Source organism: Sminthopsis crassicaudata, chromosome 4 (genome assembly GCF_048593235.1).
Source record: "Sminthopsis crassicaudata isolate SCR6 chromosome 4, ASM4859323v1, whole genome shotgun sequence".
In the NCBI taxonomy this organism is placed as follows: Eukaryota; Metazoa; Chordata; class Mammalia; order Dasyuromorphia; family Dasyuridae; genus Sminthopsis; species Sminthopsis crassicaudata.
In genome coordinates this window covers 350,729,512-350,754,957 of record NC_133620.1, presented here as the reverse complement: position 1 = coordinate 350,754,957, position 25,446 = coordinate 350,729,512, and the positions used below count along the sequence as shown (strand labels likewise).

General features: G+C 43.8%; 2 protein-coding genes across 2 annotated transcripts; both read right to left on the bottom strand.

The window, feature by feature from the left end:
• Positions 1–310: 310 nt before the first annotated feature.
• Positions 311–10,379, bottom strand: PSMD3 (proteasome 26S subunit, non-ATPase 3). Its single transcript, XM_074261416.1, has 12 exons — positions 9,959–10,379; positions 8,400–8,590; positions 7,011–7,148; positions 6,234–6,370; positions 5,599–5,789; positions 5,282–5,385; positions 2,331–2,445; positions 2,123–2,242; positions 1,927–2,030; positions 1,496–1,651; positions 932–982; positions 311–745 (listed from the first exon to the last, which is right to left on the bottom strand). Exons 1-12 carry the CDS (start codon positions 10,188–10,190, stop codon positions 668–670), a joined length of 1,617 nt encoding a protein of 538 aa, XP_074117517.1. The 5' UTR covers positions 10,191–10,379; the 3' UTR covers positions 311–667.
• A 3,253-nt stretch (positions 10,380–13,632) lies between these two features.
• LOC141539119 (gasdermin-A-like) lies at positions 13,633–23,501 on the bottom strand. Its single transcript, XM_074261415.1, is given in 12 exon segments — positions 13,633–16,487; positions 17,001–17,074; positions 17,161–17,275; positions 17,691–17,845; positions 18,455–18,475; positions 19,387–19,413; positions 20,206–20,253; positions 20,653–20,749; positions 22,051–22,216; positions 22,893–23,073; positions 23,287–23,434; positions 23,436–23,501. Coding segments are annotated over 12 exon segments (1,341 nt in total). The 3' UTR covers positions 13,633–16,244.
• Positions 23,502–25,446: the final 1,945 nt, after the last annotated feature.

Below are 25,446 nucleotides of genomic sequence, written 5' to 3'. Positions count from 1 at the left end.
TTATTCTCCAAGTTATTTTGAGCCTTGGGATTCCAAAAAAAGCCACCTTGAAAACACTGATCTACAATTGCTGATAGACTTCAATGACTGCACACTACTCTCAGAAAATTTTCTCCCTCCACCGTCCATTACTCCCTTTCTTTACCTGCCTCCTAACTGAATCTCTCACTTCTCTCTTCTGCCTACCTTGTCAGCCTTATTTCACCCAGATTCATTTTCTTTCTTTTCCCTCAAGAGGCTTTGGACTCCCAGATCTCTTAAAGGGCCATGAATCCCTGGATAAATACATGGTAATTAATTGACATAGAGCTTTGAAGAACTTTTTATTGTTTAAAAGTCATAATTGAAGCTTCAAAAAACATACAACCCAACGTGTCCCACCCCCATACCCCTCTCCCCAGAGGAGAACATGGGGTTGCCCCCTCCAATCCTGCTGGCCAGGACCCTGCCCTGGGGAGCCTGCCTGCCTGCCTGCCCTCCATCTGCTGAGCCATCGGCTGGAGAGAGGCTCTGTGGTCTGGTGGGGGTCAGTCCCCGTCCCCCATCCCTGCACATGCACAGTCTGTGAGACACTGTGGGGGAGGAGGCTCTCTAGAAAAGGGGGGGCCACAGAGGGGGAAGACAGAGCCAGCCCCCACTCACCCCTACCCCTCCCCAGCTGCCCTTTTCAAGGGAAGCTGTCATCGTCATCTTCAGCCATCTCTTTAGCAAACTCCAGATCCTGCTGCTCTCGCTCACGCCGCTCCTGGAGAAAAGGGGTCAAGGGATCAAGGTCTTGGGCTGTGTGGAATCACTCCTTCCTCTCCCAACTAATATCTTATTAGCTAATAATGAAAATGCACCCTGAGGGCAGTAGTTCCAATTATCCCCCAATATTTGTGACTCTCTTCTCCTTGCAAGGCTTTTCACTATCCAAGATATAAAGGCTTACCTCTGCAGACTCAAGGTCCTTGTTGTAAGATTTGGGAGGGAACCTCATGGCCTAAAGGGAGAGATGGTCAAAGGTTAATAAAGATTCCTGAGGCTGAACCAAGTTTATAATAAATCTAGTATTTTTTAATTATGTCACTTAAGAGAGATAAAAAGACTGACATACTGATGGAATGTGAGGTACATCTGGACACTTGAATTCTAATTCTGGCTGTTATACCTACTAGTCAATAAAACGTAAGCTTTCCAGAAGCCAGTCTCATATTTGTGTTTTTACTTCCAGTGCCTTGTATGTAGCTTATTAAAATTCTTACTGTGTTGCAAATATTGTTTTACTTTATGTACGTCATTTAGGGTCTAAGGGCCTTATCTTGCTTATCTGTAAAATAAAAAAGTTGGATGACCATGAAGTGTTCTTTTAGCTCAAATATCCCAGTTTTTGTACCTGAGCTGGGACTAGGGAGTATTTATCCAACCTATCCTGAAAGCACATGGAAAATGAGTATTTCATAGAGACTGCTGGCTTCCTGGCATCAGTTCCCAGTGCAAACCTTAGGATGCTCACCTTGACAGACATATTGTGGATGTCTAGGCAGAAGGAGATTCGCTGGTGGAAGGCCAACTGAGGCTCTCGGGTAGAATAAATGTCGATCATCTCCTTGGACTGGACATATCCCTTTTCGTGATTGATGCTAGCCTCTATGACACCATCCCGGATGGCCTATACCCGACCGCAAGAACAAAAAGGAATCATCAGAAAGATCTTTTAAATCCCCACAGTCTTCTGCTTTCATGTTCCCATAGTATTCTCTCATCTTGTTCCTATCTCTGGAAAAAAGTCAAAGAATCCACTTGACTACATTGGAACAACTACTGCAGTTCCTCCCCAGCTGAAGATTATTCATCTTTCTTCCCTGTCCCCCAAGACCCCTCTGTTCCCTGACCCTTAGGAAGATAATGAGTAAGGCCACAATTTTGTCTCTGACTCATTCCCACCTTGGCAACAATGAACTCTGCATCCTCTGGGCTATCCAGTTGCAGCTTCTGGGCAATGTCAGCCAGGGAGATTCGGGAGTAGGAGAGGCTGATCATACGCACACCTTGGAGAGGAAGGGGCAGAATGAGCACAGGCCTCGCCCTCAGGTCCCTGTTTGTCTCAGCACAAGTTCTTTCACCAAACCTGGATCCATACCTGTTTTAATCACATTGTGTCGCAGTCGTATGATCAAGGTGTAGGTCCCATCTGCCTGAAACTTTTCTCCAAACTGATCCAGGACCAGATTGAACTTGGCTAGATTTCCTGTCCTGACAGCTGAGAAGAGACAAGAAAAATTGTAACGAGGAAGGAAGGGCTCAGGTCAAAGCAAGACTTCCAGGGGCTTGGGCTGGCCCAGCCCTACCTTGGGTCAGAAGGAAGTAGGGCATGAGGGAGCGCTTGAGTGAGGGCTGACGGAACTGTAGTCGGTCTGGGATCTCTCCTAACAGCAATTCCACCACAATAAGCAACTTGTGCACCTGGGGAAGGAAGGGAGAAATGAAAGCTACAATTTTCAAGCGAGAAACGCTGGGTGGCAGCTTAGTGCCAAGGGAGGAAAAGGTGCCAGGGAGCTAGCAGCATCCTGCTTCAGAGGTAAACGTTAAGAACCTTAGGCACATGGGACCTGCCTATCTCTCAACTTAATCCCAGTTGGCCACAGAAAGATTTCTAGCCCATGCTGATTTCAGACGAAAGTTCTATGTTCCACCTCCCACCTATATGCTTGCTCAGCATCTCACTCTTGTTCAGAGTGAAACAGTTGCCCTCAAGACCACTTGGCAGTGGAATGGGAGGGAATTCATGGCAATAGCAAGGACATCAAAACTCAGGAGGTTTAGAGACCTGCTATCTGTGAGGCATAGGTCACGTGGGCTGATAGCTTAGGGTGTCAGAAAATTGGGAAGGTTACAGGTAGGGGGTTGGATGTGGGGGCACAAGGAAAAGGTAGCCAAGCTAGAAGGTGTTAGCTAGGGAATGGGAACAAATAAAGGCAACTTTAGTAGATTAAAGTAAATGTGATCCCCTGGATGTTAATGTGGGATGAAATTGGAGGCTGAAGGACAGGAGCTGAAGTTCTGGGGCATCTGGGAAAGGGCTTATGGAATAGGTAGGGAGTAAGGGTGATGTCATAAAACAGCTGCCCAGGCTTTAGAAAAGTTCAATGCTGACTATCTGTATCTCCCTTAAATGAATTTAAATAACATTTTTTTCCTAATTAAAGTTTTATATTTACCATTTAAAAAATGAGTTATTAAACATTTTTGTTCTATTCAATGAGTCTGGTTTTAAGTTGCCTTTTTTTTTTTTTTTTCCCTGAGGCTGGGATTAAGTGACTTGCCCAGGGTCACACAGCTAGGAAGTTATAAGTGTCTGAGACCATATTTGAACTCAGGTCCTCCTGAATTCAGGGCTGGTGCTCTATCCAATGCGCCACCTAGCTGCCCCCTTAAGTTGCTTTTTACTTGTCTGTGAATCTTAACTGAAATTATCACTGTCAGGGGAGACTGAAAGAAAGTTTCCCCTTCTTGCTTCCAGTGCAGGGCCAGAGATATGGGCAAAGCAGAAAGTCGCTACAGGAGGAGCAGATACCAGCTACTCCCTTGTGTATGTGAGAAGTGGACAAGGGTCCACTGATTTGGACTTTTTCAATGTACCGATCAGTTCTGATTTTTTTTTTTTTTTGTCTAAGAAACAGAAAATATGCATAAAAATTTAGTTAAAACAACAACCCTCTGTTTCTTTTTTAATCTGAAGAATCTGGAGGGGTACCTGAGAGGATAGCTTCATGACTCATTAGATGAATGGCCTCATTTGGAGTCACAGATCTTGTCTCTCCCATCTCCTTAAATCATGTACAACTATTTTCCTTGTGTTTCACCCCATGGTCTATTATCCCTATGTGTAATGGATGTTAAAAGCTGAAATTCTGTAGTTCGCTATAGCTTGTAAAGAAACGTAAATATTTCTATTTTTGATGTTAAGCTGCCTGGTACTTTTTTGCACCTCTCCTTCCTTATGAAATGTTTTTTCTCTAGCTTCTCTCTCAGCCTGTCAAAATTTTACTCATCCTACCAGGCCTAACTTCCCCATAAAGCCTTCTCTAGAGGTAATCTACGCAACTCATGTTGCACTAGCTTTTATGACCTTATTTGATCCTCACAACAATCTAGAAGTAGACTCTATAAACAGTCTGTAAACTGCATAACCTATATACTTATAAACTGTATAACTTATATACTTATAAAGTGTATATCTTATAAACTTATAAGATGCATAAAACCTCATTTTCTAGAAGTAGACTGTATAAACCTCATTTTACTGATTAAGAAGTTAAGGTTCAGGAACTTGCACAAAGGTACAGGATGGTTAGTGGCAGAGTTGAAAACTGGACCCAAATCTAACTCCAAGTTTGGAATTACCTCAGGGCAAGAACCATGTCTTACACTTCTATATCCCCTAAAATGCAATGAACATAATAAGTACCAAATATCTGTTGACTGCTGAAGAGCTTAAAAGGCCAAATTTATTCCCAGTCTAGTTCACGTTAGTATCAAGAGAAAAATTACCCTGGCCATTAAGTACACTTCTGGATTAGGCCAATCATCTCACAAGAACATCAGCCTGGTCATTCCCAATTCAGGTAAGGACTATGACTGGATTACAGCAAGTAGAATAAATGGCTCCAAACCCATTTCTCAATGATTATGAATCAGGAAAGGCATCCTAAAATGCCTTGAAAACAGTAAGTCTCTTTAAATAAATAAGTGTGTCTTCAATGCTGTATGAAGAGGTATTCTGATGGAAGTGGATATCTTCATCATAAAGAAGATCCAACTCACTTCCAGTTGATCAATGATGGACAGAAAGAACTACACTCAGAGAAGGAACACTGGGAAGTGAATGTAAATTGTTAGCACTACTGTCTATCTACCCAGGTTACTTATACCTTCGGAAGCTAATACTTAATGTGCAACAAGAAAATGGTATTTACACACATATATTGTATCTAGGCTATACTATAACACATGTAAAATGTATGGGATTGCCTGTCATTGGGGGGAGGGAGTGGATAATTTGGAAAAATGAATACAAGGGATAATGCTATAAAAATAAATAAATAAATAAGTGTGTGTGTGTGTGTGTGTGTGTGTGTGTGTGTGTGTGTGTGTGTATTATGTATAATTCCCCCAGTATAGTGTTATATATAAAAAAATATTTACTAAAACTTTAAGTGAAGACAGGGGGGCAATGAAGAATAGAGGAAAGAGGGGAAAGAAAGAGATGGAGGAAGGGAGGAGAGGTGCTGCTTCTTACTGTCTGTTTGAAGCCAACAGCCGTGTGCTGGGGGGCCTTGCGCAAAGCATTGGTCATCGTTCTTCGGGCCTCTGAGTATTCCAACTGGATGGCTTTGATTCGCCCTGAATATATAGGGGGAAAAAGGAGGGAAAGCATGAACTACTTAAGAACCATCCCACTCCTCCTCCAATCCAAAGCTTTAAAGCCCTTAACTGAACCGTCCCCTCCTGTGCTCCCAATATGGAACTCCTCAGCAGGAATGCCCCTCTCCTGACAGAGGTCTGGCATGTCCCACAGCTCCTTCTGTAGAGTGGGTTAAGGGTCCCCTTGCTCACCTGTGTAGTAGAGGTACCTTGCCCACTCATTGTTGTTGGCTTGCTCAGGGAACACGGACTTGGACACCAATTTCTCAGCCTGGTCATACAGGCTGTAATGCAGGTAGTTTCGCAAAAGGAGGTTAAGCAGAGTGGCCTGGCCATCTGCATCATGCCTAAGGGTGGCCGTCCGTAACCGGGCATGCAGGAAGCTGCAGGGAGAGGATCTATGAGTTCCTCTAACTAGTCATTACTTTTCCCCTTTAGAACAGATACATATGGTTTACCTCTCCTCATGTCTCTTTTGTGTTGCCAGGCACTTTCCAAATAAAACTGAAAGGTGGCAGTCATGTTTCCTTTGGTCTCTTACAGCCTTGCCCCTTAGACTCCCTTCCTCTGGATAGAACACTGTTCTATCCAGAAGTAACAATCTGTGATCTCAACAGACTAAAAGGCAGGCAGCCCGGCAGCCCAGAGAGTGATGGCCAGATATGGACTCAAATCCCTATTCCTGCCTCTCCTAAGTCCCTAAGTCCCAGGCTGGAGATCCGCCTTAGGAAGTTCCCAAGTTGTAGAGATCACAGACCCTTTGCCTTGTCCCACACCAGTGATCTGACTGCTGATTAACTTCACAGCCCGGTCAGAGGTCCCCTTACCTGCGCACCACATCCAGCTTGTCCAAGAACTCATAGACACGGGCATGGTAATAATAACACTTTGCTGCCACCAGGTCCAGGGCTCGGCGGTTCTGGGTACTGATTTTTTGCATGAGGTCATCAGAAACTCTTTGGGCCTAGGAAGAGAATAAAAAGAACTATGTGTATATGTATGTATGTGTTACATAGTAACATAATCTAGGACAGTCTTCCCTAGTCCAAGAACCTGGTTACTACTCTCTCTTGTTCTTTGTGCTCCAGAAGAATAATGGCAGGACTGTATACTTGTGGTTAGAAGAATCTAATAAATACTATCAACAAGGTGATCCTCAGTAACCTCTCTCAAAAAGTAGGGGATGATTGGCGACTGCCTCTTCAATAATTACATTAACATTTACTCAGGATGGCAATAATGGATGCTCCCTTGGTGGAAAGTTAAGGGAATAACAACAATGGAGTATCTATAAAGTGAAAAGTAATTCTTAATGACCCAATGGTCAATAATTGGATCCATTTTTTCCAGTCATTCTACATATCCTATAATTTATTCCAAAATCTCTCATGCCAGTACGGTTCATATAGCAATGCTTGTTGGATCACGTTCACTATTTCCTGATTAAAGTTTTATATTTACCATTTTTAAAATGTCTTCACTTAAAAATGAGTTACTAAACATTTTTGTTTTATTCGATGAGTCTGGTTTTAAGTTGCTTTTTACTTGTCTGTGAATCTTAACTGAAATTATCATGTTCACTATCACTGTTCCCTGCTTACTACCTCTTTGTAGCGCTTGCTGTTCATCAGGTAGATGACCATGAGGAGCTGGAGATATGCCTCAACTTCAGGTAAGAGAGGGGCTGAGGCAGCTTTTCCTGTCCTGGGGCGGAACTGCAAATCTGCCTCTGTATCCATGGGCTAGGAAAAAGAGATTAATGCCAGTTAGGAAGTACCCCAATCAAAATTAATCAATCAACAGATAAGTGCTTACAATGTGCTCAGCTCTATTAGATTAGACATATAAGACACATTTCTAAATTTCAAAAGTTTACAATTTATCAGGAGAAACAAAAATACTATGTATAAAAAGCACATGGGAGCTAATAAAGCACATAGCAACTAAATTGCTAAATTATGAGACATGAAATATAAACTACCTGAACTTCCTAAAGTTATAAGGAAGCAGCCAATTGTTTTGAAAGGGAAAATGGAAATGGTAAATTGCCTTTTTTGGGGGAGAGGTAGGAAGAAGTTTCCCTATCTCATCCAGGTTGGAAATGCAACAGGCTCTACTGCACTACTGACTGGTACGGGAAATTTGATGGGCTTCATCTCTGACCTAGGCCTCATTGCCTTTGGACAAACCCACTTCAAGGGGACTCACCATATTGGTGTTGATCTCAGTGTGGACATTTAACTGTCTTAGTCTGCTGCAACTCAAAACTGGTAACTCAAGTGATCTATCAGCCTCAGCCTTCCCAACCTCAGGGACGCTGGTATGTACTGCCATGCCTAGTTTATACGCTCTGCACAGATCTAAGTTACTATGGTGATTCAAGATCATAAATATATACGATACACAACTTTGTTCAAAAATTCCCACGACATATTTAGAGATGTTAACACTCATTAAAATTTGAGAAAATTATTTCATAATCCTTCCTTTTCAGTTCTTTTGGGAAGAAAAGTTGTTTTTCCATTATTACATCATTGTATTTTCTTGGCTTTCACATATAGTGCTATGAATATCAAAGGCTTTTAGAAACCGGAAACCACTAAGTAATTGGAATAAAAATCTAGGACTTAGACTAGACTTTGAAGGATAGGTTAATATGGGGATAAGGGAGAGCTCTGGGTGGTTGGGGAGGCTAAAAGTAAACAGAGATAAGAAGGATGTTCCATGGGACAGTAAGAACCTTAGTCATACAAAAAGTCCTCTTTTGGTCAAAAAAGGGGACTGTGAGGCTGAAAAAGGGTATTTCCTTGATTAACTTTAGGTGTTACTGAGACATTAATTGTTCAGGCAGAACTTTTCCCATCACCTCTTCACACTGTGTATTTAGGACAATAAGGCTGAGAGGAGGATGCAGGAGTTGATCTGGTCATGGAGATCTGCAGGGAAGAAAGTCTGCCTCATAGACACTCCTTATGATGGTCTGACCCACTCACCTCTTCCAAGAAGGCGAGTAAGAAATCACGGGTGGCATTACAGGAGGTGAAAAAGCCAAGAACAGCCTTGTAGAGAACATAGGGATTGAGACGGCGAGAAGTGGAAGGCAGCATCCGAAGGGCCCGCAGTACAAAGCGGGGCTCCTTGCCTGACACGGCCTTCTCCAGCTGCTTCACATGCTCCTTGATGTCTGTGGAGGACCAGAGAATTAAAGGTATCTTTTGCTGCCCCGCTCTAACTCCTAGCTTGCCCTTCTGCCAAAGCACTGATCAGGCTCCTGGGAGAGTTTCTTAGACTCTCTTTTACAGAGGGGTTAGCAACCTTAGTCCTGAGTGGGGCTGCAGAATGTTTATCAATACCTTGTTTGCAGTTCTAAAGCACGGCCAAAAGACCCGGGGAAAAGAAGATGGAGCGACAGAAGGACAGAAGGGGGCAGAGGCGTGAAAACCGAAAAATTCACCTGATGCCAAGTGGATAACCCATGTCCACAATGGCCGAGCCGTAGAGACCATCTTAAAGGGAATTTCCGAGAGCACCCGCCCATACATGAGACAGCGCCCTGGTGCAGCCCTGCCCGAGGGACACCCGAGATCTCCAAACAACTCTGAGTTACAGAAAAGTTGGCTTGTTCTGTTAGAGTAAGTTTCCCACACCGATGAAACCACAGGCCTGGTTTTAAAATCATTAGGAAGAAGTTTCTGACTCGGTGACCGCCACCGTAAATGTACCCATTGTGCGCACAGATGCACCAGTGTTTCTGGGAGACCAACAGGGAAAAGGAGAGCAAAACTCAAACTTTTGGGTCCCTTATTTCCTTAAAAGTTATCAAGGATCCCTCTTAAAGCCTTTGTCTGACTTTAGGGATATTCCCCATATTGAAAACCTGAAAAGTTTTCATGGTGGGGATGGAGATTCCGGGCCTTTAAGGCTGAAGGGAGACAGTTCATGTTGGTTCATAAGGCGGAGAGCCTCACACCCATGGGACACGCGCGGAACTACCCCCAAAGGGGCCTCTGAGGCAAAGTAAGGGTGCCGAGGTCTCCCCCGCTGTTAAGCATGTACACAAAACAGCGCTCGGGCGAGGACGGGGCGGACGGGCAGCCAAGCCCCGAGCTTGGAGGGCTCGGGAGGAGAGAGCAGAGGCTAGAGGACCCCCACCAGCCACGTCCCCAATGGGAGGTGGGTCTGTGTGTGTAACAGGGGAAATCTGGAGCCGGGACGGACCGGAGCCAAAGAACAAGGAAGTGGGAGAGCGGAGCACCGCTTTCCCAGCCTGCCCGGGGCCGTCCGGCCGGGGAGGAGCAGGGAGGCGTCCGCCGCCCACTGTGCATGCACCGAGGGTCCCCGCCGGGTGTCACGTCCACGCTGGCCGGCCTCGGGGCGGCCCCCGATCTGCGGGGGGCTGCGGATACGGACCGGGGGGCGGAGGATCCCGAGGTGGTAGTGGGGGCGGTGCGCGGGGACCCGAGGCGGCTGGGGGAGGGACCCTGTCCCGGCTCTGCCCCCACCCCCACCCCCCACCCCCCGCAGCAGGCGCGGCCCGGACCCGGACCCTCACCCTCCAAGGTGACTGTGTCCAGCTCCCGCTGAGAGCGCTCTGCCAAGGCCGCTTTGCCCTCGCCTTCCCCGGCTGCTCCGCCGGTCGCCCCCTCCTCCTTCATTTCTACATCCACGGGGGCGGCCGGGGGGGGCGGCGGTGGCGGGGGTGGGGGCGGCTCTTGCTCTCCTCCGCCGGGAGGCTGCTTCGCCTTGTCGGCGCCGCGGCGCCGCGCTGAGCCCTCTTGCTTCATGACGCCCGGAGTCCCGGGGCGCGGCCTAGTCCGGGGGGCCGGAGCCGGGGCCTCTCGTGAGCGCTCGCGCCGGGGACCGGGGGCGCCGGACGGGGCCTGTGTGCGCGCGCGGGCTCGCGTCCTGGCGCACGATGACGGAGCAGCTGCAAACCCTTCCCCGGCGTTGGGGCTTCTGGGACGTGCCCAGGCCCTGGGGGCCGATAGCCGAGTTGGGACAGGGGGAAGAAATCAAGCACCGAGCTGCAGGCCTGAGGCTGACGTAAAGAGAGAGGGGTGGGGAGCGGGGAGGAGCCAATCTGCGGCTTCCCGCCCCGCCTCGTCCAGCAGCCAGCTCGGAGTTGGTTTGTTTATTTTGTTTATTTTCCTCTCAAGTGTACTTTCCCGTGCTTGTCCACCAGGGGTCACCTTAGGCTCAAACTGAAACCCCTCGGCTCCCCCACTCCCCTCTCATCTCTCTTGTCAAATTAGATGCGGCCAATAGTTGAGCTCATCTCAAATATGTCATGAGTTGCTAGGCGTGTTTCTCACTGGCTCTTCGGGCTCCTCGAGGTGCGCCTGCGTGTCTGTCCATCAACTGCCGTGGTTCGCGGCGCGGCGCGAGGATGGGGAGAGCCCTGTGGAGAGGGAGTTGAAGACGCAGGACAAGCGAGGGGAGAAGGCGAGGAGGAGGGAAAGAAGCGCAAACCGGGGCCACGGAGCGGGGTGGGAAGAATTCTGGGCATGGGGCCGTGAAATGGGGGGAGGGGAGGGCCCCGTGTTGATTTGAAGACGCCTCAGATGGTAGAGTTCGGGGACTCCCGAGTGGTTGCGGACCTCGGGCCAGGGCCCAGGGGCGGGGGCTCACAGGACCCCGGGGAGGTGCTCCGGCGGTCGTCCTCGCCTTTCACCGGGAGAAACTGAGTAAGGAAGAGATTTGCGACCGGGCGCACGTGTAGCGTCCGTGCGTGGGCTTGGATTGGAGCATGTTTCTGCTGGCCTCCAATTCCAGTGCTTTTCTCACTGGTCCGCCTGCTAGAGAGCAGATGAATGTTAAAACAGCCAGAATGGACTCTACAGAGACTGTTTAGTCTGGGGATTTTAACATGGAGTCCGGAGAAAGTTCAGAGGAGAGTTTGTGAACTTGGATGGGAAAAAAAATTATTTTTATAACGTTTTATTTTATAACAAATTTATTTCAAATTGTTACATTATAAAATATCTTGGTATAATGTGTTATGATATATATTAGAATATATTGACTATAACATGATTAAATAGATAGAATTAGAAATTTAGCATTTCTTTTCATTATGAATGTAGGTGACAAACCTGAGCAGTCTATAGCCTCACCAGATCCCTACATGACAGTTAGAAGATTAAGAATCCCTGCTCTACTCCAACTCTTATTTTGCAGAGGAAAGAAAGGAGATTGAGAAAGGGAAGTAATTTTTCTGGTTCACTTCAAATCCGGTGTAATTTCTATTGTACATCACGTCCCCCATCACCGGGAATCCCTTACAGAAAAGAAGGTCCCCTGGACGAGGTTTTTCAGAGGCCAAGCAGAGAAACCTTGTGATTTGTAGTATTTCTGTGTGGACCGGTCTGTATGACCCTCTGGCCCAGCTTCCGTATGAACCAAATCCAGTCTTGGAGTCTTAGTCTCATGTTTTGTATTCATACTCTTGAGGAAAGCCCCAAAACAAAGCTTAAGTATAGCTTGAGTATCCTCAAATCTATATATCTCTACCTGACTTCTTGGGGGCTCGCGAGCTATTAAAAGCACACAGTGTGGATGGTTCGATGTTTCCCTCCATAGAAATTGGGTAAGATGAAAAAGACTGAAGCCCAGAAATTGACCTAGAAACATAAAGCACTCAAATAACCTTTTAAACTCCCTCTGCTATTGACCATATTTCCTGGTCACAATCACCGAGCTCCAGGCATTCTCTTTGATGTTTAGTTGGTGGAAACTGGATGAGCTGCTCAGGCAAAGGCTGAATCAGCTCAGGGTTTCTTCAGGGCCTACACTTGTAGATAATTTGGCTATCATGACTAAGAACATCTTTTCCTAATTGGTTATGACTCAGTCTCACTTTGTTTTAGTATCCCACATAAACTATGCTGAATCTAGGCACTGGTCTGCCCCTAACACACTGAGAGTTAAGCATGCTTTGGGGGTGAGTGAGCAAGTGGGAACCTGTCCTATCTGAGCAATTCCGAATCTGGAAAGGTTGGGAAGGTCTAGATTTCCTGGTCCTCCCATTGGCTAGTCCTTCAGTTTATGGGGTTTCTTATGTTGTTTTTTAATAAGCGTTTATTAAATTTTCACGTTGTACTTATTGTGCTTTAAATATTTCATTTGATCCTCACCATAATTCTGTGAGATGGGGACTATTGGTGTGTTAAGTGACTTGCCCAGGGTCACACAGCTAGGGAGTGTTAAGTGTTTGAGGCCAGATTTGAACTCAGGTTCCCCTGACTTCCGGGCTGGTGCTCTATCCACAGATGGGTGCTATTGTTATCTCCATTTTATTGTAGAGGAAACTTGAAGGAAGAAGAGATTAAGCGATTTGCTCAGAATCATACCACTGATAAGTATCTCATACTGTACTTGAATTCAATCCTTTTCCTGACTCCAGGTTCAGTAATATATCTACTGTTCCACCTAGTTTTAGTTATCTTCTTCTCCAAAAGACTTGCTTTTGAAAAACAAAAAACAAAAAAACCTCCAGTTAGACCAGTGCATGAGTTCTTGAACTTAAGAACTCTTGAACTTGAGATCTCTTATAAGTCAGCACACAAAGTTACAGATAGGTGGGGAAGTAATAAATAGAAAGGAACAAAATATATAGAGTAACAGGAAATAATGGGGAAGGGGAAGAGAGATACCAGCGCCTGGTGGAGATCCGGAAAAGCTTTTTGAAGGAGGTAGCCCTTGAATTAAATGTGAAGGAAGCGACAGATTCTAATAAGGGAAAGAAAGGAGGGGAGTGCCTTCCAGGTATGAGGTATAGTTTGGATATGGGCACAAAATAGAAAATTGTGCAGGAGCAATAACAAGAAGACTCATTTGGCTGGATTATAGAGTGTGTTTAATATGCTTGGAAAGGTAGGCTGGAGCCAGATTGTAAAGGGCTTAACAAAGGAGTTGTTTTGTCCTAGAGCCAATAGCCATTGGGGCTTTATTTTTTATTTTATTTTATTTTCCTCTCAGAGCTTTATGAGCTGGGTAATAACATGATTAGACCTGTGCTCTAGGAATATTAATTTGGTAGCTGTGTGTGGGATGAGTAGAGGGCAGAGAAGCTAGTAGGGAGGCTATTGTTATAGTCAAGGCTAGAGATAGCACTATTTCTCCTAGGAGATGGTAAAATACTCAATGAATGAAGAGTGAATAAAACATTCAGAGAACGAGAATGCTCAGTTTAGTAGGAAGAGGACAAAATTTAAGATTTTTACAACATTAAAAGTTTTTAAACATTAAAACATCGACATTTTTATTGATCTAGGCCAGGACTTGTTAAACATTTTTCCACTTTCTAACTCTTAATCCAAGAAATTTTTACATATATATTTAGGTATACAGATATGACATAGATATACAAATTAAACAATTACTGATAAATCATAATTTCTCAGTTACAGGACCCCATATAAAGTTGTGACCCACAGTTTAAGAAGCTTTGATCTAGTCCAACTCTTATATTTTAATGATGAAGAAACTGGTGTTTAGAGTGGTTAAGTGATAGTTCAGATAATGTATGTCAAAAGATATTGTCAAAACACACTAGGCATTTTGGTGTAGGTGGGCAAGAGTAATGAAAAAAGAAAATAAACTAGCTTTATTATAATTTATGAGTCCTCCACCCTGTTAGATTGTTAGTCTCTTAGCTCATTTGTTTATAATGATTACATCAAAAGGAAAGAGCAATCAATTCAGCAGACAATTACATGTTACATCCTGAGCCATGTAGCAAAGTTTTGGAAGATATTCAAGAGTGGAGGAAGATTGATATAAAGCATTTGGAAATTGGTCATGAATTCTTAGGGAGTGAGGAAACCAATCTTAGAAGAGAGGAAAAAAGGGATGGAGACTTGATTCCTTTGGCTCATGACCCTTGAAGAATTAACCTTGTTATTTGACATAATTTTGTTTTTGAAATCAATGGGCTTTATTTCGACACATCATTTCCAAGAAACCAACTCCTCCCTCCCAACAATGATACCTTCCCTTACTGAAAGGTAAACAAACTGGACTTCATATAGTAAACTATTAAACCATTCCAATAAAACATTCTCATACCACCTTAATTTTAGTTTATCTTTATATATATATATATATATATATATATATATATATCTTCTTTGAACATAATTTGGATGTTGTCTCTCTTTGACTATCTTGAAAGCGTTTTCATCTTCCTTTGTATTCCCAGCACTTAGCATAGTGTCTGACACATAATGAGTGCTTAATAAAGCCATGTTGATTTGTGTATTAGTTGTAGCTTCTATGTTTTCATTTTTGAGTTTAGTTAAAGCCCTATTGAAGGCATTGATGTTAACCTAAAACCTTTTATTAGGTTTTAATTCCTGTTATATCAGCCTATTGTCTTTCTGATCAGCCTGAGCAGGGGTCACAAGACTGAATGATAATTCTTAATAATATAGTGACTGAAGTTTTCTGAGATAATTTTACATCTGGGTTTTCCCCTTCATCCAGTTTTGGTTTCTTAATGTCAGTCATTTTGGAAGGTTGTATTGCTGCTACTTCTGAAAATAATGCCTACCTCTATATCTTCGTCTTTCATTTTCAGTATCTTCTCCTTACTCTAGTCTCATATCCCCAAAATGGCTCCTGATTGTATTCTGTTTGGAGATGTTTCCTATTTTTGGACTTGACATTTCATACTCCCTCAACTTCTGCTTGTTTTTGAGGAGTAGTTCCTAAGATGTTCATGGAACATTGGTGTTTCCTCCAAGTAGTTTGTAAAATGTTCTTGTATTACTGTTTATAATAGTGGCTGGTCCTGGGACCTTTTTTCCTTCTGTATTCCTTTTCTTTTTGAATAGCTAGGGAGAAAAATGTTATATACAGTGATGGTTTGGGATAATAACTACTGGAGACTGGACCGGGGAAAAAAAAAAAAAAAGGGAAACTCTATAGAAAGCAGTCCTGACAAGGGAGACAAGTAGGATTCTGGAGTTGGAGTTGTTTGGTTTGTTTGGTGTGGGGATGTTAGAGCCCAAAGATCTCTTGAATCTTGTTCTCACTTCATCTGACAGACTGGCGAATTGGCTTGGGGAATGTGAAATGGCAAGAAGTTAAAGAGAGAGAAAAGAAATCTAATCCTCACTTTGTTCCCAATGGGAAGCAGCAAGCCAAGACTGAACTAGACAGGGGAGTGATTTGCTACTGAAATCCTTATGTTTAAGTGTGGCTCACAATTGACAAATCCTTGGGATTCCAATTCAAGAATATTTTCCTAATTTTTAATACAATTTTCTTTTGAAATCCTAAAAGCCACATGAGATATATTATATTGAAAGGCATCATACAGATAGTTTTTCAGGTATCTTGAGTAGGAACCATGAGTCAAGAAAGTGAGAAAATCCTGCAAAATAACTATAGACCCTTTGTGTAAATGAATTTTTTACAAAACGTCTATACAATATATAGCCATTCTGACATACTGTATTTCCCTTTCTGGCATGAATTAATTATTGGCATGATAAAGAAATCCTATTCTTGCTAGTCTAAGGAGATTTATTTGGGGGGGAAGGGCAAGTAAAAGTTAGTGTGGTAGGTAACATTTTTCCTTGTCTAAATGATCTTTAGGTTTTTAGGTTTTTTGTTTTTTTCTAAAGGAACTACTTCTTTAGAGGGTTTAAGTTTCAACTCATAAACAGTGGCAGGGAGGGCAGAGTCTAAATTCCCCATACAAGTGAGGTTTCTTTCACCTTCAGTAACACTGTCAATTGGTAGTTCTGAATCTTATACCAGTAAGAATAGTGAAAAAAGAGCTTGAGGGAAGATAGTCTAAGAGAAGAGAAGCTGGAAGCAGGGGAAAGAAGAATTTAAGCGTCTTTGCTTAGCAGATGGAGGAAGGAGAGGCTGGCATACAGAGCACATAGTTGGGGGAGTGTGTCAGGGTCCCAGTTATATTTGAGGCCTGATCTCTGCATTTCCAGGCCACTCAGCCCCACCAGAGCCTCAGTGAAGGTCAATTCCTCATCCCCAAGGGAGGATAGTAGTTCAGGCTTCAGGGGAAATAAACCTTCCTCTGTCTTTGGAAAGTTTTGCTCCATAACATTCTCCACCTAGAAGGAAAACAAAGTAAATGAAAGGAATTAAGTCTGTTCTGCTCCAGAGACACATGTTCATAAAAGAACTATATTGTCTTCTGCCCCCTCAGAACTGGGCATTGAAACCCAGAGGTTGACTCAACTTTACACTGCTTAACTCTGCCTGAAAGAAGTAACAGGTATGCTGTTGCCACCCTGTTATCCGATTGAGGGAGGGACCCAGAGAGGAGGAGGAGGAAGCACATAGTCCAGTGACAAGATTGCTAAATTTGGGAGTCAGAACACTTGGATTTGAGGCCTTGGCGCTGTCATTTATTAGCTACGTAATCTGGGGCCAGTCACCACTTTTGGAGTCTGTTTCATCATGTACCAAATGAAGTTCTAGTAGATCTCTGAGATCTCACTTTTGGAATAGGGCAGGTACTTACACACTCTCTTTTATTAAAAAATCATGTTTTCTATTGCAATCCATTGAAGTCTGTGATCACTTTTCCCCCAGCTCTTCTGATTGGGCCCATTTTCTCTTACCAGTTTCAGCTGCAGGGGCAAAATCTTCATGTCCATGGACTTTGTTAGTAGTTTATGTTGGGCTTCACTTAGCTCTAGAAACAGGAAGCATTGTTATGCCATCAGAAGGGCTTTCTCAGAGACTTGCACATGCCTCCCTTTCTGGTGCTTTCACATTTACCTGTCAGGGCTCCAAGGAAATACAGAATGCCTTCCACAACATCACGGGAGAGTTCAATGTCTTTTGGGCTGGCCTCCAGGGACACAGGATGCCCTTTGTTCAGAGCTTCTTCAAACTGTGTGAAAGAGAAAACTATCTCCTACCTCAAGTTCACCCTCTCATATTTAGAACACAGCCCTTTGGTTCTGAAGAAGAAAGATTCCAAACTAGTCTCCTTCCAATCCCATTCTAATGATGCGCCTCTCACACTCACTGTCAACATTCTTTTCTTTATAGTAAATTTTACCAAAAGGGCAAAGGGGCATATGCTTTGGAGGACCTTTATTATTTGTTCTTTTAGGAGTAAGGAAGAAGTAGCAGTGGCTTTTGAGGTCACCTGGACAGCTTTGAAAAGGATATTTTATTCTCCCATCTTTAAATTACAAGTACTCTTCTAACTTTACCCCGGGACCTCCTCCTTTGCCTGCCCATTTCATATTTCCTACCCATCCCTGAAAACTTATCCATTACACTGGGTCTCCGTGGCTTACCGCCAGCTCTAGGTCTTGGAGGTCTTGTTTCTTCCCTAGAAGGTTTCTGAGGGACTTGAGTAGTGACACCTGCCCTTCCCTGCTCAACTTGGCCACCTCTTGGGCTTCACTTTGCACTTCTTTCTTAAGTGACCCGAAATCTTCTGGAACTTCAGCTGTGTGTGCAAAAACAAAACAAAACAAAAAAACAAAAAAAAACAAAAAACAGAAGGCAATTTCTTACCTACTCCCAACCCTTCATCTGGTAACTTGTCATCCATGAGTTTCTTTCTCCTTAGGACTCCTCCATTCAGATTCCTACACTCTGTTCTTTAGCTTGGATTTGGGCCTTTTCTTATTCTGAGACTTATAAAATAATTCACTGGACCTGATTTGTTGTTAATATCACTTGTCTTAGTTTTGGGAATAGTGAGAGCCCAATCCTTATCTGAAGCTGGAGAGGGAGGACTTCTTTCTCTTTCTCTCTTCCTCCCTCCTCTCCTCCCCCCCAGTTACTCAAGAGAATAACTTCTCAGGGAGATGGCAGCTGCCACAGTGGGACTCCTCCAGAGGGTGAGGTTTTGTGACAATTAGGGGAAATTCTGAACCATGCATAGAGGCTCTGTCCTGCAGTCTGACAATCCATGGGTGTTTCTGGTTGGTGACATAGAGGACCTTTGACCTAGACCCTAGACCCTAGAGATGGCTTAAGCCCCTGGGACCTGAGATATATCAGCTCTCCCTTCTCCTGCATGTTTATAGGAAAAACTCACAAATCTCCTTACAAATATCAGATGTCTGGATAACTAGAATGGAAAAGGAAAACAAATGTATAAGAATGGCAGCCGGAAACATATTACCAATATAAAACTCATGTCTATATAGCATATTTAGTTTACAAAATACTTTAAATATACAGTCTCATTTGATCTAAGGATCAAATTTAATACTTGTTGTAAGCAACAACCATATAGGTTGTTACTATTATTATTTCCATTTCACAGATGAGGAAACTGAGGTTCATAAAAATTAAGTGATCCTTTACCCAGAGCCACTCAACTGGGGATATTATTGAGAGTAGGGAAATATGTCCTAACTTTTTCTAAGAGGGTTCTGCCCTTTTAAGAATCATGATTTCATCATTCCTAGCTTCTCTGGAAAATAAGAAAGTCATAATGGTTAGAAAATTTGGTGGGGTAGGGGAAAAGTCAGTGACAAAAATTCATTGACCTTTGCAGCAGCAGCAGTTCCAGGCCTGGACCTGGAATACTGAGTAATTAATGGGTGAATAAATAGTCATTGTCAGTGGAATCTTGAGGACATAGGCCTCAGAGAGCACACTTGTTGAGGATCTTCCCTAAAGAGTTTCCACTTTAAGGCACAGTAAGTAAAGCACTGGTCCTCAAGTCAGGAGAATCTGAGTTTAAATTTGGCTTCACTTTAACTCTTACTAGTTGTATGACCTTGGGTAAGTCACTTAACCCCAGTTGCCTCAAAAAAAATCTCCAGTTCTGTGAATAATTTGGAAATCATGGCTTTTGTTTGTTTGTTTGTTTGTTTCTTTGCTTTTTTTTTTTTTTTAAAGAAAAATAGTTTAAAGATTTGGATTTCTTGAGCTCCTAACATTGCCATAGAAAAATGAATAAGAAAAGCTTGGTCTTTTGAAAGTCATAATAAAGAAAGCATAATAATCTGAAAAAAAAAGAAGTACACTTACAGGAGAATATTTTTTCTTCAGGCTTTTCTAGGTAAATAAAATAAAAATACATCAGCATAACATTCATGCCTACTTTTTCCTCAGAAATATTTTGTAATTTACCATTTTACTAGTGCCATTATGAAAACATATTGTTGGCACCTATTCTCAGTTTGGGAGCAAATATCTTTATTTTTATGAATGTTTAGACTCAGCTTTTCTTTTTGTCTTTCTTTTAGTCTAAGAATAAAGAAAGCATTCTATCTTATCCTCTTCTCCCTCCAAAAGTTGGGACTTCTAGATTAGTAGGGAAAAACTATAAGGCAATGAGGATTAATAGAAGAAAGTCATAGAATCATAGATTTGGAGCAGGGGTTCTTGGTGTTGGGTCCACGGACTCCTAAGAGGTCCGTGGATAATTTTCAGGAGGGTTCTGTGACATGGATAGGTGAAAAAAAATCACATCTTTATTTCACTATAATTGGTTTTCTTTGAAATCCTAAATATTTTATTGTATGCCTTTAAAAACATTCTGAGATAAGGTCTGCAAGTTTTTTTTTTTTACCAGAATGCTGAAGGGGTTCATGACTCAGAAAAGAGTAGGATCCTCTGATTTAGATCTCAAAGGGATCTGAGATGTCATCTAGCCCAACTCTCTCATTTTATAGATGACAAGCCTGAGGCCCAGAGAGGTTACAGCATTTGTACCACATCCAAAGGTGTTGAGGAATGAAGGGAGGGGTTGTTGAGGGTACAGGAAGGGATTTTTTGGGATAGGGCCTTAGAAGCAAGAATGATGGGGAGATTAGAGACTTTCTACTTGGGAGCCGTTCTACTCACCTTCAGTAGGGAAGGTTTTCAGGTTCTCATTGTAGACATGGGGTATGTCTGGAGGGTGAGGAGAGACAAGAAAGAGGTAATATTAGTTACTGCTTAGCACTTTTCACCTTCTACCTAAAGACTTTAGAAATCTTTGGAATCAAGCAAGTTTCCCTCCAGATTGTCATTAACTTATCTTATGTAAAGTTTTAAAAACCAAACAACACCAATATGAAAAAGGTTTTTTCTTTCATTCCTTCAGGTTTGAACTCAGGCATTCTATTTCTCCTCTCTTTGTCACACAGACCATATCTCGGTATTGCATTACTTAAATCATGATAATTTCCCTTCTTTTCTCAACCCAATTAATAGCTACCAGAGAAAAAGATCAGGGACACTTAATGATTGGGAAAAGGGCCTAACCGGCTGAGAGGGGAAGAACCCTGATTTCCTTGGGCCTCAACTCACCCCAGTCATCCTTTCCTTTGACTATCAGTTGCCTCACTCGGAAGGCTAGGACACAACCCTTGGGGATAGTGATAGCTTCCTTGTGATCTAAGGATCCCTAGGATTAGAAAACAAAGATTAGGAAAATTAGACAGTTTGAATTTGCTTTCTTCACTTCTCTCTCCAATTGCTTTTCACAAATGGCTCTATTCTGTGGCATCCACTTCAAAGCCTTTCCATCAGTTTCCATGAACTATTCATTTAACCACCTTCATCTCCTTTGCTGAGTCAGACTTGCTATCCCAGTTGGCTCAACCTGTTTTTAGATTGATCTTGACTCACAGCCTTCACAGGCCCTTCCCCCCTTCCTCTCAGATTTAGTGTCCTAGTCATCCACTCCTCAATCTCCATCCATTCTCAGGTTTTTCAGGAAGCCTCCATCCTTTGCTCATGGCTCCAAGACTCGGCCGCAGTGGTCCAAGAGCCACACGCAGAAAATTGAAGCTTACTTTGTCCATATCTACCCCAAGAGACATCATGCCTCTAAGACACGAGTGCATCCCAGGAAGGAGTAGATTATGGAAGACAGGAACTTAATTGTTGTCCTGTAAATTGTCCCAACAATCCAGAACCTAAGACCGCCTCTACTACCGGGGAGTAGTACAAGCAGCCCATTGGAGTTGGGGCTCATTAATCACTATTCATTTGAGTATACTTATTACTCTGGGGTTTTGCTCTTCTGCTTAGGTTTCCATTTCCCAAGAACTGGCTGTCCTGAAGCTTCTAACTCCAGTCATTTATGTAGATGCCTTACAAATCAGTGTGATTTAGAACAATTCCCACACCTCTTGAGGGGGAAGCAGGAGGGAAGGGGGAGAGAGCCACAGAGACTCACCATAAACTTCTAGTGGCCATGATTTTTATAGAGTCCAAGAAAGAGGTCAGGATGCTGTAGGACGTCTCCTAGCCAGAGAATGTGTGTGTGTGTGTGTGTGTGTGTGTGTGTGTGTGTGTGTGTGTGTGTGTGTGAGAGAGAGAGAGAGAGAGAGAGAGAGAGAGAGAGAGAGAGAGAGAGAGAGAGAAGGAGAGGGAGAGAGAGAGAGAGAGAAGGAGAGAGAGAGATTATCCCCATTACAAGTGTTCTCTAGGCTATTTCTGGCTCAGGACTGACTGACTTTTGTTTCTTTTTAGGACCCAGCACAAGGCTATATCCAGATAATTAGGAAAGGAGCTTTTAGCATAACTGGCAGACCTGGGGACAGAGTGCAAGAAAAGCAGAAAAAGAGACTGGCCATAGAGCATTAGGGAAAGGATGGTAAACCAGTGTGGGGTGTGGACTGGAAATGGAACTGGCAGGGCTGGGCTCCACCTTTCCTAAGTGCCTGAGTGTACTCCTGGATGGGGGTGGGGAAACCAAACCTGCAGGCCTAAAGGGGCAAAGAAGGGGAGGGAGAAGCATCCTGAAGCTTTCCCAGCATTCTCCAGGGTGACTTCTTTCACAGTTTCCACAACTTCCATCACCACATACAGATTCTCTCCTCGTTGCTTTATCTCCTTTAGGAATGAGTGCTCAGGCACAAGCTTCCTGGGTGGAGAAGACACAAGGAGAAGGTCCAAGGGTTTACCACTTCCTCTTCCTGTTGCATTCTGAATTCCCAGTCTCAGAGAACCAAGTTTGTATCAAGGGTTTCTTTCTGGCTTCTTGTGGCCTAGATTTCTGAGCTGCCCAGTCCTCATATCTTCTCCTGACTTTCTCATCTCTTGTCTCCCAAATACTGTTTACTACCATTAAGAGCCAATATTGTTGCATCCTATGTTCAAATTTGTCCTAGAAACTCACAGAGGATGGCAGGATATTAGACCAGAACTGTGTTGGGAAATACCTTTCTGAGTGGCCCAGAAACAGTCTGGGTCACTAGCAAGTGACCTCCAAAGTCTTTTATTTTGTATGGCTACAAAAGCCATTCAAGAGCACTTTAACGTAGTTATACGATCAAATTCCAACTGTCCCCAAAATTAAGTACAAAAAGTTTCTATTAGGAGGAATACTTTATATGTAAAGTCACATTATATGCAAAGTGAGGGCCACAACCCAGAAGAATTTTCTCTCCAGAGCTATCCTTGTGAAGTTTATGTCAGGGGAGTAGTCTGAGGGTCCCTCTCTCCACCCCAAGACTAACAAAAGTTTGGTAATCTAGCCTTTCCTCTAGATTTCCCTTCTCCCATCCCTCAGCTTCACAAAAGGTCCCCCTTACCCTCACCTCTCCTTCTGTAAGTCATCCAGGGCTTTAGGGGAAACGCTGAGAGACTGAACTTCTAGTGTGCTGCTGTGGGAGAGCCCTGCAGTCCCTTTGACTTTCACTGTTTTGGGAACATCTACTTCACCCTCCAGGCGGGCATCCAACATCTTCTTGAAAGAGAAGCTCCCTGAGTCTGACGGATCTGAGGAGATGAAAAGGGATGAAATGGGGTGCTGGGCCAAAGGCATTCTCCAAATCAAAGTGCCATGGACTAACTAGTAAGCCCATCCTCCTCCTATATGGGATGACACTGAATCAGTCTCAGCCATGGGGAGAGAGGCCACAGTGCCTTGTGAGATGGATGACCAGGTCCATGTCTACCTCTACTTTGTGTCTATCTGTGACACAAACTGACCTGATGGTGAGGTCCCAGGCTGAAGAAGATCTAGGAGGGTATAGTCAGTGCGGACGTAACGGGCACCCCAAAACAATGTGCTCTTCCTCTTCCTTAGGACCAGACAGAAGGGGTGGAAGCGCTTGAAGTCAATGAGGCTGTCCAAGGGGGGTGAGGTCCCCTCTGGGATTAAGCTGTCTGGCCAGGGCCCGAGTGACATTCTCAAACATGGTCATTGCTTCTGGAGAAAGAGCAAAGAATCAGGTGGCTGCCAGAGGAGAGAGAGACAATCAGAAAGCTGATATATCTCTGATTTAGGCATCATGGTATAATATAAAATTTCCTATATTCAAAAGTTAGAAGACCTAGGCAGAAATCTTGGCTTTGCCACTTACCAGCTATTTCTTTAGGAGCTTAGATTTTTTTGACCCTCAGTTTCCTTATTAGCAAAATAGAGTTAATAATACTTGTAATAGGGCAACTAGATGAGACAGTGAATAGAGTAGTGAGCTTGGAGTCAAGAAGATTCATCTTCTTGAATCCAGATTTGGCCTCAAATACTTTCTAGCTGTGTGACCTTGAGCAACTCTACAAAATGAGTTGGAGAAGAAAATGGCAAACAAAGTCTTTGTCTAGAAAAACCCTGAAGAATCTGAAACTATTGAAAAAGGACTCAACAAAATACTTGTAATACTTCACAGAGTTATTGTGAGGATCAAATGAGATAAAATGTTTTGAAAACCCTGAAGCACTATATAAATATAAGTCACTATTACACGAAGCCTCATCTTCCATCTTGGATTGTGTTTTTCTGGCTCAACTATAGGAAATGTAGCTGGGATGGCAAGCACAATTAAATTGTGCGAGGGTGAGTGCTCCGCTCCCAGGCCTGGAACCGCCGTACCTGGATGGGATGGGGCACCTGCGAGGATCATTCTGATCTAATAGAGTGAACCCCACACTTATGCCAAGTGGTTATTCAATTCCTTCAAGTGTCTGAATCTTTGTGACTGCATGGACTTCTGTCCATGGGTTTTCTTGGCAAAGATGTTGGAGTAGTTTGCCGTTTCCTTCTCCAGTGACTTGTCCAAGGGCACACAGTTGGGCAGTTTCTGAGGCTGGATTCTAAGCCTGTCACACACTACTACGCCACCCAGTTGCCTCATTTATATTGTGGTTTCTGGCAGATTCTCTATAGGCTAGAGAACTATCTTCAGGGCTGGCTGAATACACCCTCTTTTTTTTATTTTTGAGGCTGGGGTTAAGTGACTTCCCCAGGGTCACACAGCTAGGAAGTATTAAGTGTCTGAGATCAGATTTGAACTCCGGTCCTCCTGAATTCAAGGCTGGTGCTCTATTCACTGCGCCACCTAGCTGCCCCTGAATACACCCTCTTAATGCCAGGACCCTGGACACTTGGTCCAGGGACTGCCTCTCCTCTAGGGTAGATTGTTCTGCCAGCCTTTTCAGTTGCACTTAAGTGTCTAACAGGTGAAAATTAAAACAAATAAGGACTTAAATTCTGCCTGTAGATTGCATGCCTCTTCCAGAAGAGTCCTTTTCTCTAAAGCCACTTGGTTATTGCAATTCACTGCCCCTTCCCAGTCCCCCAGATCTCCCTCACGCCCCACCCACCTCTCCCATTTCCAGAATCTTTACCTAAGAGTGGTGGTGGTGGTGGTTGGGTGCTGTCAGTTGGAGGTAGAAGTCATGTGCCGGATGGGTCAGGCGTTAATCCAGTCTGGTCTTCACAGGGATGCTTGGCTTGAGAGAATCTGTGCTCTATGGTGTCTGTGGTGACTGCCTGATTTATGTCACTGTGGAGGGAAGGAAGGAGGCCACAGAGATCTCTCCTGCCCTGGTGACCCCACCCCACCCCATGGCCACATTTCCGGGAGAACTGCATCAACCTGTTCTTCATGTGCCCTGCCTGGGGCCCCAGGCCCTGGTTTGCTATGGGCTGAGGGGCCCACAGGAGCTTCCTGGCAGGTGCCAGCGTGGGTGATAGGAGTCACACTAGGATGGGAAGTAGCACCTGGATCAATGGCTGATGGCCAATGGAGGTAAGGATGGGCCCCCTGCAGGGGAGACTTAAAGCTGCAGGGTAGCTCTGGATATATATGTATATAAATATGTGTGTGTGTGTGGGTGGCCTCCTTTATTTTTCTGTGATGTTGGAGA